The sequence below is a fragment of the Aotus nancymaae genome, unplaced genomic scaffold, assembly GCF_030222135.1.
Source record: "Aotus nancymaae isolate 86718 unplaced genomic scaffold, 86718_ANA_hifiasm-v0.15.2.pri h1tg000051l, whole genome shotgun sequence".
Taxonomy (NCBI): Eukaryota; Metazoa; Chordata; class Mammalia; order Primates; family Aotidae; genus Aotus; species Aotus nancymaae.
Genome location: NW_026988465.1, coordinates 22056600 through 22069304, shown reverse-complemented (window position 1 = coordinate 22069304; position 12705 = coordinate 22056600). Strand labels below are relative to the sequence as shown.

The 12705-nt window shown below is 41.2% G+C and overlaps 1 protein-coding gene across 1 annotated transcript in view; it reads left to right on the top strand.

Moving 5' to 3' along the window:
* Positions 1–1708: 1708 nt before the first annotated feature.
* SCGN (secretagogin, EF-hand calcium binding protein) overlaps positions 1709–12705 on the top strand; it is a 48046-nt gene continuing 37049 nt past the window's right edge. The window contains exons 1-3 of the mRNA XM_012458536.2: positions 1709–1987; positions 2904–2974; positions 10806–10898. Coding sequence (XP_012313959.2) covers positions 1906–1987; positions 2904–2974; positions 10806–10898 — 246 coding nt within the window. The 5' untranslated portion in view covers positions 1709–1905. The remainder of the gene's footprint in view (positions 1988–2903; positions 2975–10805; positions 10899–12705) is intronic.

Genomic DNA, 12705 nt, shown 5'->3' with positions numbered 1-12705 from the left:
AAACAATTCTTTTAAGCACGGGATATGTGACCTGCCCCCGTGGCTCCCTCGTGGAGAATACTTTCTGGTCTGTCCTTGATCAGTGGTAAGCAGGCACCAGCTGCCTACCTAGTTTATCTTGGTTCTATGAGAAAACACAGAACACCTGTTTGTTAATAATATTCACCTGTTCAGAGAGAATAAATACATGGGTCAGAATCTGCTTGAGGCCCTCAGCCTGGCAGGATGCTGTCAGCCCCTGAGGCTCAGCTCAGAAGGCTGTTGGTCCCTGGATGGTCCCACTTTGCTGTTCTCTCTGGGTGTCTGCTTCTCAATGCCTTCAGCACCACCTGGGTGGGGGACTCTACGGCCGAGCTGGTCTCAGTACAGAACTGTTTTCTTCTAAACCATTTTTTCATTGTTATTAACTAAAGTCCTTATTTATTCAAATTTTCTTAATGTTTTATCTAATGGCCTTCTTCTGTTCCATCATCCCATCCAGAATAGATCATTAAATTTCTTTATCATGTCTCATTAGGTTTCTCTTGGCTGTGACAATCTCTTAGACTTTACTTGTTTTCTGTAATAGAGTCACTCCTCATCAGCTACAACACCATAGCAGCTATGATTCATTGTGCATTACTATGTATGGCTCTGATCTTCCAAAGCAGTTGTTATAATCCTCATTTTATAGATAAGAAAATTGAGGCTTGGGAAGATGACAGCTAATGGTGCAGGTCACAAAGCTGGAACTGGGATCCTGACCCAGGACTATCTGACCATGAGTGCCGTGTTCTTTTCACTACTGTGGTTTAGATGACTTGTGCATGTGTGCTTTTTCTAAATCAATCTGAATGCTAATACCAGAGTCAGGGTGCCATAAACAAGATCTACATCTGGTTCAAATTTCTTATCTAATATCCAACCACTTTCTATAGATTATCCAACAAAAGGTTCTAGGCATATAGTCAAAAGGTGTCAGTGTAGTTTGTACATTTTTTCAGAAAGCATTGCCCGATTTTGAACAGTCCTGAATATTAGAAAGCTCTGTGTTCCTGCAGCTGATTTTTATCCTTTGGTCTTAATGTGGCTCTTAGGAGCCAAACACAATCATCTAAACCGTCTACGTAAGTACCCTGCAGCCAGGCACACCTCCCTTAGACTCTCTTTTCCTAGCAGAGTATGGCTTAGTTTATATTTCCCTTAGCATCCTAATGATGCTACTTTAAATCACGGTGACCTGTAGTATCTCTGTTTAGTTCCAATTCCTTATAATGCATTATGGTACATCAAGGTGTATGTTCTATACAATCAGGATTCAATAATTGCTGTTGACTTACTCCTTGCTTAAAGGCAACCACTTACCACCATCACCATCCCTCTCCCTTCCCCTCCTCTCCCCTCCCCTCCCCTCAGCACACATTACATTTCTAAGTCTTCAAGTCCAAAGGGCCCTGACACTCACACTTCTTGCAACCCTTTAAATGAGGCAGCTCTCCCTAGAAAACCTCCTGAGACACAAGTTTGGAAGGTGAGTCAAGCGTAACAGGGATGTCTTCTCTGAGTCTGACAAACAAGTTAAAGGGCAAAAGCAGTGAGCCGTGGACGCCTGGAGACAGTTTCTTTCTCCCTGAATCTCCCACAGCGCAGAGACAGACAGGATCTGCTAGGACGGCACGCTGGGCGGGGCGGGGACCCGCGCGCCAGGAAAGGGGAGGGCATCGAGTAGCTGGTTTTGTTGAGGGCTGAGGGACTGCTCAGCGACGCCACGGCCAGCAGCCCTCCCATCCTTTCCAGAGGCAGGTACTCAAAGCTAATCAGACAGCGAAAGCAGCAGGTGAGGGAGTCAAGAAGTACTGTAGAAGAGTCCGTGCCAAAGTTGTTCAGGGTCTTCCGCGCAGGTGCCTGGTCGTCGTCGTCAGCACCATGGACAGCGCCCGCGGCCCGACTCCGGGGCGCTTGGATGCCGCTGGCTTCTGGGAGGTCTGGCAGCGCTTTGACGCAGATGGTGAGTATAACAAGCCACTTGCACACTCAGTAGACGTGGCTCCAAGCTCAGCCCGCTGAAAGGACCTAGAGTTTCCCCTTTTCTGTAGGAAAAGTTATCTACCTGGGTTGTTAATGCAGTGTACCTAATACAGTATCCTCAACAGACTCTTGGCATAGGGGTGATACACATCTCCTTGTTAAAATTCAGGGTGGGAGAAGGGACTAGTGCCCTTTCCAATCTCTGTGTGTGTGTATGCTCATGCCATATATATGGTAGATACACATATATATTGTATACATAATGTATAATACATAATATTGTATATATATTGTATATATAAATATTCTATATGTTCAAGGCTTGTGGGCTGAGACTCGGGTATCTGAAGTCATCCTTCCCTAAATGTGCTTACTTTTACGCAGTGACTTTGTTGTACACCCCTCACTCTTTCAAAATGAGGACAAATTTTATCAACTTTCAAAACGACTCCTCCACCAAAAAACTACTTGAAAGTAAAATGGAACTACTTAATATTTGTTTTTATTAATAAAAAACCAAAATATCTAAAAGGTGTGTTCTAACCCTGCAAACTGGGGTTCAACACTTACACCTGTTAAGTTTCTCCAAGCTTCAGAAATCCTTGGGTTAAATTTTATTGTAAAGTTCATGTTTATTCGTTGGTTAAAATTCATGTGCTTAACAGCCTTCCTTTTCCAAATACTAATATAAACCCCAGCATAAGGCACTTACTCTGGAACAGTGTTTACTGCTCAAACCCATGTCGGCAGGTGTAGGTACTTTGTTACTGGAATAACAAACAATAGTGTTGATGGAGGCTTTATAAATTGTGAGATTAAAAAGATACTTAGATAAATACTAACCGTCATGTTATTTTATATGTTACTATTATTTATGTTTATTTTCTTGCATTTAGAAAAAGGTTACATAGACGAGAAGGAACTTGATGCTTTCTTTCTCCACCTGTTGATGAAACTGGGTACTGATGTAAGTACTTACACACTAAGCCTTAATGTATGCCTCTTAGTAAGATACATGCATCCAAGTCCTAGTTGATTTGTACCTATTAATTCCATATGGCCTCTTTTCTTCCTTGCATGTGTGTAATTTCTCTCCCTCTCCTAGCAACATGGAAAGATTTAGGCAGGTTTTATAAAAGGTGCTACCGTAGCATTAGACATGCTGGTCTCACTGGCTTTCGGTGTAACATCTGTCATCCACTCAGAGATCCTAACTATAGACTCAGTTAACTTGGTTTTGAATATCTCCTTGGTTATATCTCTGTTAATTGATTTATACCTGGGGATAAAGTAGCCTACTTTGTTCAAAAAGCTGGAAAAGATGTTAAGCACATTAAGGTTCTGGATGTTTAATACATGTGATACTCCTCTGATAGCAAACTGCAAATAAGTCATTTAAAATAATCTTCCCAATATTCATTTTATTACAAGAGGTTACAGATTTTTCAGAGAATGACAAAACAGATAACAACCAGCATACCCAGAGCCCAGATATAAATGGAAGCCAATCTATCTCATGTCCATCTGATAGTAAATCTGGCCTTGGGAGATGTAAATGAATTCTTGAGAGTCTCTGTACCAAAGCAGAGAAAAATTTTACCCAGAGACACCTGAGTGGAGGCCAGCCTGGGGATGGGCTACATCTGGTGAAAGCTCCAGTAGGGCACGCATAGTAAAAGGAGGAGCTCTAAGGACAATTGAATTTAAATGAATTATGGAGCTAGTTTGTCCTTATCCATCAGCTGTTTATCTAGAAGAATAGAAGTGCATCACATTCTTATGGAGAGCTCAGTGAGGGAATGAGGAGCTCTTCACCATTGTTGAGAACACAGGAAGGGTATGGGTGAGCAGAGGAAGCCAGTTCAGAAACAAAGGGGCTGGCGTCTGCCTCCTTCAGCCACACACATCTCTTGGTCTTTCTCTATTTCTGTCTCCCTGTCATATTCTGTCTCTCTCTCTGTTTTATGTCTGTCTCTGTCATTTTTCTGCTCACTTCTCTTTCTCATCTCTGTGTTTCAGGGCTCTCTTCTCCCGTTGTCTGTTGCCTTTCTCTCTCATCTCTCTCATCTCTCATCTCTCTCTGTCTCTCATCTCTCTCGTCTCTTCTTATCTCTATTTCTCATTTGTTTCTCCATCTCTCTGTCTCTTTCTTTCCTCCTACTTTTTCTAGTCTCTCTGCTTCTCAAAGCTCTTTTGGTCTCTCCTCTCCTCAAGTCTTTTATTTATCTTTTCTTTCTTTCCAATCTCTCTTCCTGCCCTTCATTTCTTATCATTTTCTCCTTTACCCATTTCTTTGTTTCTTATCTCCCCTTTTCTGTACCTTTTATTGTTCTTTGCCTGCCTGCACTCCACCCCTTACCCTGTGCAGCCTGTGAAGTGAAAGGATCAGCAGATGAGAAGGATGGAGACATGAGCTCCTTCTTTCCTCTGGTCAGATCACTTGCACACACTTTTCTTTGACCTTCATTCTTGTACTTATACAAGCTTCAGGTAGAGTTGAGGAAGCATCCCACAAGTGAGGCTTCTGCTTCAATCTTGCCAGCAGGTTTCACATGCCAGCAGCCTGTGGTGAATCCCACCAGCCTTGTCCAAAGGGCTTCCACTTATGTCTGTAAATACCAAGGCTCATCGTGTTCCAGGAATCCACCTTACCTACCATGGACAGGGGTATTTGAGGACAGTAAAACAATTCAAAATCTTGGAATAAATGGGATGGCCAACTCCTAAAAGTCTATCCCCAGGGACCTGGAACTTCTTACCTTTTCAGAGGGCTCCTTGCTCTAGTGATTTATGAAAGGGAGGAGAAAAATTGTTTTCAATGTTGAAACTGGAGTATCTAATTTTCATTCATCAACGTGGAGTCTGCTCTAAGCTGAGGATGCTGTGAGGTATCTTCATCTGAGGTCTTGACTAAGCTTAGAGGCATTGTTGCCACTGTGAGAACAAAGAGGGATGTCATCTCTTGCAGCCTGGCTGTTTTTATTACTGTCCCTATCTCAGATCTGGTCCATGGACTAACCCTCTTAGATAGGGGCAGGCATAATCCTGAGGAAAGGGGACAACAAATGACGGTGTTCTGTACAACTGCATTCAGTGCAAATGTCTCTGAGGCTGGAAAAGGGGTTGATAGGTCTCAGAATCCTTAACGTAGTGCAAATCAGATTTTGGTGTGCCTGAGAATTATATTTATTTGTTAAAATGCAGACCCCTAGGTCTCATCCTGTACGTATTTAAGTACATTTGAGGTCTGGCAAGGATCTTTTATTTTAAAAGCACTCAAAGTCAGATTGCATGTCTTTTTACCCTCTTTTCCTCCAGGAACAGTGACTGTTGGAGAGTGGATTCTAATATAATGAGGCCAGCCCCACTGAGCTGTAGCAACAGTCCCAGGCACATCTCATGAGCACTTGGCTGGGGAGAAAGCTTTTTGAGCCAGAGTGATAAGTTTGAACTCTTAACTAGAAATGATATCCAGAGTGATAAGTTTGAACTCTTAACCAGGAATGATATCATCTGCCATTGGTTGCCTTTCAACATGCTGAGGCATTACTCTGGGGAGTGTGTTTGCAGGGACCTTCACTGCGCCCTCCATGCTACCTGGACAACCATGATTAAGGAAACTATTCCTAATTTTGGGCTTTTTCCCTGATGAGTAATAAGTAGGCCTTTAGCAAGTTCTTAACAATAGGGCAGAACTTCCAAAGAGGAGGCCCCCTTCAGCTGAGGAACAGTCACCCTTTGATTGTGACACCTGCTTTTGATTGCTAATGCCCAGTGTGCACAGAATCCAGCCGCAGGGAGGCCTCCACAATCAGGCAGCCCCTCGCTCTGGTGTTCAGCAGTGGTAAGCCATCCTTCAGAGACATGAATAGCTCTACTTCCCTCTGCTGATTAGTGGGTCACAGAGATCTCAGAAGAAGTTATTTTGAGGTTTCTAACAGCAAGCTGCCTGCAAGTCTATCCAGGAGAGCAACCAGCCTGGTTGTGATTACCTGGTCCTCAGAGCCTCCGAGGGGATTGACTTAATGGAACCATCAGCGGTAATTGCTGCTGTTTCTGTTTCTCCCTGCAAACCTTTTCTTTTCAAATGCCAGTCCATGGCTGAGCATCAGATTCTATGTGTACATACCCCTCATGTACAGACTGTACCACATCATGGGCCTCTTTCAATGCTTCAGGGATTAGAGGTATCCTGCTGGAGCCTAGAGTCTCAGATAAGGGCTAATGGTAAATTACAACAGAGGAAGCCCCAGTTTCTTTTGCTTTGGGTCTCAGGGATAGTCATGGGCTTTGGGGTTAGGGGCCTCAGAGTACAGAAGCCTAGATTCTGTGCTCTCACACTAAAGGTAATGTAGAATCTGGCCACTGCTTCTTTGGCTTCACATTTATTTACTTTAAAATCTCATTGCTCACCAACATGACCAATGTTAATTAACTTCCTTTGGGAATGCCCAGCCCATCATAAAGAATCATTTAGTCATCCAACAGATCCTATGTTCCAGAGATAAAGAAATGAATGCAGTACTAGAGAGTTCTTAATCTAAAAGATCAAGCTGAAATGCAAAGTGAATTTCAACCCTGTTGAGTGATTTCCTTTGTGATTTTCCTGTGTGGTACATGAACACTCAAATGTAAGCACACACAAAATCTATGGCGCTGAGACTATATAGGTTAATCCCACCACGATGAGTGGGGTGTCACATGAGGAAACCTGGTTAACAGAAGATCTTGGAGTGTCAAAGAACCTGTTCACCTTCCACAGAGAATTAAAAAATGTACCTCTTGTATCTGAAGGTCCACCCCAAAGAAGGCTCAGGGTGGGGGGAAAGGACAGCTATGTGTGGAGGCGGAAATCCCATGCTCATTCCCCAGCTCTGCACCTACGGCTGTGTGATAGCAACATGCCATTTAAACCTCCTGGGTCTTAATTTTCCCATCCATAAAATATTATTATTATAATGTTTTGGCCTGCCTGTTTCATAGTGAAGACCAATAAGATAACACAAGTGACAGGCACTATTAGTTGCAAAAGCACCCAGCATATATGTTCTTACAGTGATGCAGTATCTTCTTGGGTCCTTAGTTTTCCCAGTGTTTATTCTGAGCCCCACTTTGCCTCAGATCCACTAAGGGGTTACCCCACACAGGATCATTGAAGCTTACTCTCTTAAACACTGAAATGCTTTTAAGATCATATATATATATAGAGAGAGATCATATATATATAGAGATCATATATATATATAAATTATATATATACATATATATATATATATATGATTTCCAGTTTATGAAAGCAAGTTTCCCAAGCCAGGGTAGCCTTTGGAGGATGCCTTAAGTCATACCCACCGCCACCCTTTGGTCCTTCAGGAATAAAGGAGACTACTCAAAGGAAGACAGAAGACGACAGACAGACTGTCACCTCAGGGACCTGTTACACTTGCTCTGTCTTAGACAAATGATACAGGCATTATCTCTCATTTCTTCACTTGATGCTTTGGTTCCAAATGACTAATGTCATTTTTTCATATTTTTAGTCTGGTGTGTGTTCATTTAGGAAGGTATTCATTATTATTATTTTTTAACCAGGCCCTTCACTGTTCCCCAGTTATGATCACCAAATGAATACATTTGGTTGATGTTTACAGAGTCAAACTGTCCAAGCCCTCTTATTTTAATCATTTGGGGTTTCTAAATACAGGACTGAAGCCACAGATACAGCAGATGACCTTGATATGGTCATACACAGATCTTGACATACACAGATGTATTTGATTGCTACATCATCTCAATCTTAAGTGCTAGTGGTTTGGGCTTACAATTTTAAAAAATAGCTATAAATATAGATGCTAATTTTTTAGTTCTTACTCATATAACTTTTTTTTTTGCAAAGAGACTCACCTTCACTGCAATTTATTTAAAATAAAGTTTATTCCTCATTATTTATCCATTTGGGAACCATACATGCCAATAATTAATTAACCTCTTTCTGTTGCATGCATTTCATCTATTTATCATCCCCTGCAGCGAAAGTCAACAACTGAAAAAAGTTTAAAAAAGGAAGTACAATTCTATCTTTATACTTGCTGACAAAGTCTGTGTACGATTGAGCAGGGAAGAGGCAAACTGCTGACTGACGTGAAACTTGGCAGTTCCCTATATTTCCAATATCCACACCAATCCTGGAAGTTTACAGAATCCTATATTAGAGGATCTGATATCTTAAATAATATCAGCTCACAGCATCTTTTCTACCTCACTATTATAACCTGACATCAAACATTTGCTATGCACCCACCTCCTGCAATAAGTTAGTGAGACAGATGCTGATGTCGGGGGCCAAGATCTAGCAATAATGGCCAGGAACTCCACTAGCGTTAAAATTGTTCTTGCTGACCAAGGTGTTCCCTGGCTTTCTAAGAATAGGCTTTCAAACCTTCAGAGTCCTATAATATTTAAAGCATCTGGTTCTCTAACTAGTTGCCAGAACCTATCCTGAAAAACCCCAAAGCAAGTCACCAAGGAATCCTTGAATTTTGTTTGAACCATTTCTCATTTATTAACGACTTGATGTTGGAATGCAGTGACTCCACTAGGTGCTCTCCGCCTCATCCCAAGCAACAACACGGTGTGGTGGAAAGTGCACTAGACCAAGTATCAAATGTGCTGGTTTCAAGAATGTTCTGTCAGTATTCTGCTGCCTCACCCTTCTGGCCTGTTTTCTCATAAGTAAAATGAAGGGGCAGTGTCTCAGATTCTTAGAAAAAAGTGCCAAACATCCTCTGATTTTTTTTCTCCTTTACTCTTTTTCTTCTAAATCATAAAGACTAAGCTGAAGGAATCATATGTTTTGATTTATAGAGCATCAATGGATACAATTATCATAAATCTGAGTATTAGTCTTTTCATATGTTAAGATCTGAAAGGTGAAAAGTTTGTATTACTCTTCTAGATTTTCTGCTCCCTGGAAAATATTTGCCATATGCATCTTCGCTGGGTTTTATGCATGAGAGCAACATGTTGTGCCAGGCTAAAGTGTTTCAGACATTTTGTTCTAGGAAGGACTAAAACAGAGCCTGGGTTGTTCTGGCAAGTTCTTTACCATATGCAAAAGGTCAGCTGAAGAGATGACAGCCTAATGGGAAAGGGTGAGGATTGACAGCCCCTCCAAGTCAAGACTACAAAAAGCAGAACATTTTCTCAGCCAGTGATGGGAAAATAATAAAAAAGAATTTCTATGTAAGAAGCTGGAACATACACACACACAAACACACCAAAGTTCCCCAAAGAGGAAGAAACTAGCAGGCCAGCAAAGAAGCCAGGGGCTGAAGGGTATAGTAACTTTTTTTGTGTCTCCCAGGGCCATCGTGAAGATCCAGGGAGACAATATTTGTTAAAGAGCATGGCTTAGTGCCTGTCCTCTGGCTGGCACTCCAGAAATGTTTATTCACCTGGTCTTCTTTCCTGTTCTTGTGAATTGGTCATGGCAGATGTTAATTTTCCACCACACTTCTCTTTCCATCACCTCCTCACTTTTTTGTAACCCATTAGGGAGAGGTGCCAGTGGAAAGGAAGGCTGGACAAAGATGTCTTCCACCAGCCTGTGATGCAGGGCAAAGACCAGGTCTCTTTTGCTGACTATAATACCACCAGGGGCCAGAATTGTGTTGGGCATGTGGTAGGTGCTTGATAGAAAGCAGTTTTTTCTGGGTTATATACCTGAAGGCAACATGTTGTGCTTGGCTAAAGTGTTTTGGGACATCTTGAGCCTGGGTTGTTCTAGCAAGTTCTTCCTTAACTTAGGATGTTGCATTCCCAGCATATGCTAGGGTTCTTCTTGAGAAATACAAGTGAGAAAGCAGAAGAGCTGAGTCAGTCTAAGGCCACCCAGAGAACTGTCCTGTACGTGTGTGCATGGATGATGCATCCAGAGCATGTCCTGGAGGCTGAGTCACCTCCACCCCCAACACCAACAGGGAGGGTAGTGAGTCAACAGGATCACCTCTTCTCAGCCCTCCTAACTCACAGCTGGAGAGCTTGGGACCAGAGATAGCATGATAGTATTAGGGAGAATGAATTTAGCATAAATTTCAGCAAGTCTAGAATCTTAGAATTGGGCACTGTTTGGGATTATCTATGTTTCTCAACCCTTGCATCACAATTCATTCTTTATCGTTGGTTACATATATAACTTTTACTGTAGTAACCCTAAAATCCACCAAAGAAGATAACTTCTTGTGTAGAAAAGGTTGTACATAAAAGGGAGTTGTAACATCTGTGGTTAACTCAGCAATTACCTTATTACTTTGGTCTTCCTTTTAATTATTTCTCCCTTCTCATTATCTTTTTCCTTGGAGAATACAAAAGAAGATTAAAAATGAGTTACAGACACCTGGGGGCCCAGAAGAACTGGACTTTTCAGTTAAAAGATGTAAAACCTCTGAGTTCTTGGGAAGAAAATCTGTAATTACAATACAGTCTTTTGTCACAAACATAACACTGTTCGAATTTGTTCTTTCAGCACCCTAGTCTCTCAGCTTCTTTGCTTCAATATTTTAGTAACTCATTAACTGTGAATTGTACCTAGTCAAGATTCTGATTAGTGCTTAGTTGCTCAAGAAATCTCCAGCATTGTTCTCTCTTCTACAAAAGAGTAAAATGACTTTAAATGATCAAGAAACCTGCTTTCCAGGTTTGAATAACATAATGATCAGGCTGTGTGTTTTGAATATTTGCCGTCCTAACTATGTGTTTGAGATCCCAGTGGCTTTGATATGGCTTTGTTTCGTCCATCACAGGACACAGTCATGGAAGCAACTGTGTACAAGGTGAAACAGCAATTTATGACCACCCGAGATGCCTCTAAAGATGGTCGTGTTCAGATGAAAGAGGTACCTTTCGTGACTGTATCTTTCATGACTCTACCTTTCTTGACTGTTTTTTTCTTTACCTTGTCATGTTGGGCTGTGATATTCTTTGAAAGACAATGGAATCTTTACAGTCGATCAGGAAATTAGAACTTTCTGCAAGACAGTTGGCCTAGATAACATTTTAAAAGTAATCACCTCTCCTTTTTCATCTACTTAGTAACAAAGAGTGTGCAATTCTTTCATCATTTTGTTTAGGTCAATCAATATTTGTACCTATTTTATAATTGGGAAATTGAAATGATAGAGGCCTTTCAATTGATCCACCATTTGTCTCTTTATACAGCATCCTGTTCAAATTGAACATTGATATAAGGAAAAACTTACGATAAATAAGGTTAAACTTCAGCATCAGCTCTCAGTAGAGGTTGGAAAAATCCTAAGATCTGAACACAACAGAAAACAGCTGTCTTTACTTCAACTTAACCCACTTTCATGGAGCATGTACTAAAACAAGTAATCGTGCTATGCGTGCAGGGCTGTGGATGGTGTACAACCTACCTGATTATTTCTCCTTCCAGTTACAAAAATGTTTACAGTTTAGAAAGGATTTCCACATATATTTTGTTATTTTATTCCCATAGTAGCTAAGACGATGATAAGCGTGGAATATTATCCCTATTTTGCTGATAGGGACTTGAGTTACTTTCCTAGAATAACATGACCAAGTAAGGGGCAATGGTTTAAGTGGAATCCTGCTTATGAATCTGTGCAGGTTCATACCGGGAAGCTATAGTATGTGAAAATGAGCCAATCTGAAACGAAGATATTTTTTCAGTCAAAATTGCCTGTGAGACATATTACGTGACACTGGGAGAGCCAGTCTCTTGATGCTGTGACACTGCCATATTTGAGCTGTCAATATTATTGAAGAAAGTAAAAGGGCAATTTCTTGAGGAAGTTATGTTAATAGGGCAAGATAATGTTCCTTTATAAAAGGTGGACATGTTCAGCAGGAGACTGCCTTTTCAGAAAACTAATAAACTAAACTCTAGGTTTATGAATGTAGCTGTTTCCAAACTTTTAATCAAAAGCAAAAACTGTGTATGTAACCAAAAATCCTCATTATAATGGATGTAAAACTATCAATATATGCACCAACAGCAAATTAGATGCACTAAACCACATGTTCACTGTTGTAATTCTCCAGACCCGGGAACAGAGCTTAGCACATACTGGTGCTCAGTGTTTCTTAACCTATTTAATGAATGAGCAAAACATAGCAAATAACTATAGACATTCCCGAGTAATCGGCCAACCATTTGATCATGTAATCCTGCTCATGAGTGTCACTGAGGTTGTTTGCACAGAGGCTGATGGTGCAAGACTGCATTGTTCCCAAGGCTCCTTCAAGTCTAAGAGCCTGTGAGCCTGAGGAGCAGCAAGGCCTGCTGTTTCCCTACATTCTCTTGCTGTACCATTGACCATTTCACTTACTCCAGTTACGGTAGTCGTGACATAAAAATCAGCCACTTTGATGCATGTTGAATTTTCTAGTAAAAAATAAGGTGGATAAAAGGCCTCCCTTAGTCTCAAAGAGCATTTCCTAGTTCCAGCTGACCCTGTGTGGGTTGATGCAAAAAGCGTGAAGTCAATATGGTGGAATATGAAACCTTGGGCAAATTACTTAATTTCTCTGAGCCTCAGTTTTATCATCTTCACCAAGACGGCGGTTATCAATTATTGACTATTTGATATGTACCCAGTATTTTCCTAAACAGTTTATAAATACTGGCTCATTTTGCTCCTTAGTCTTCCCATCAGTACCAGA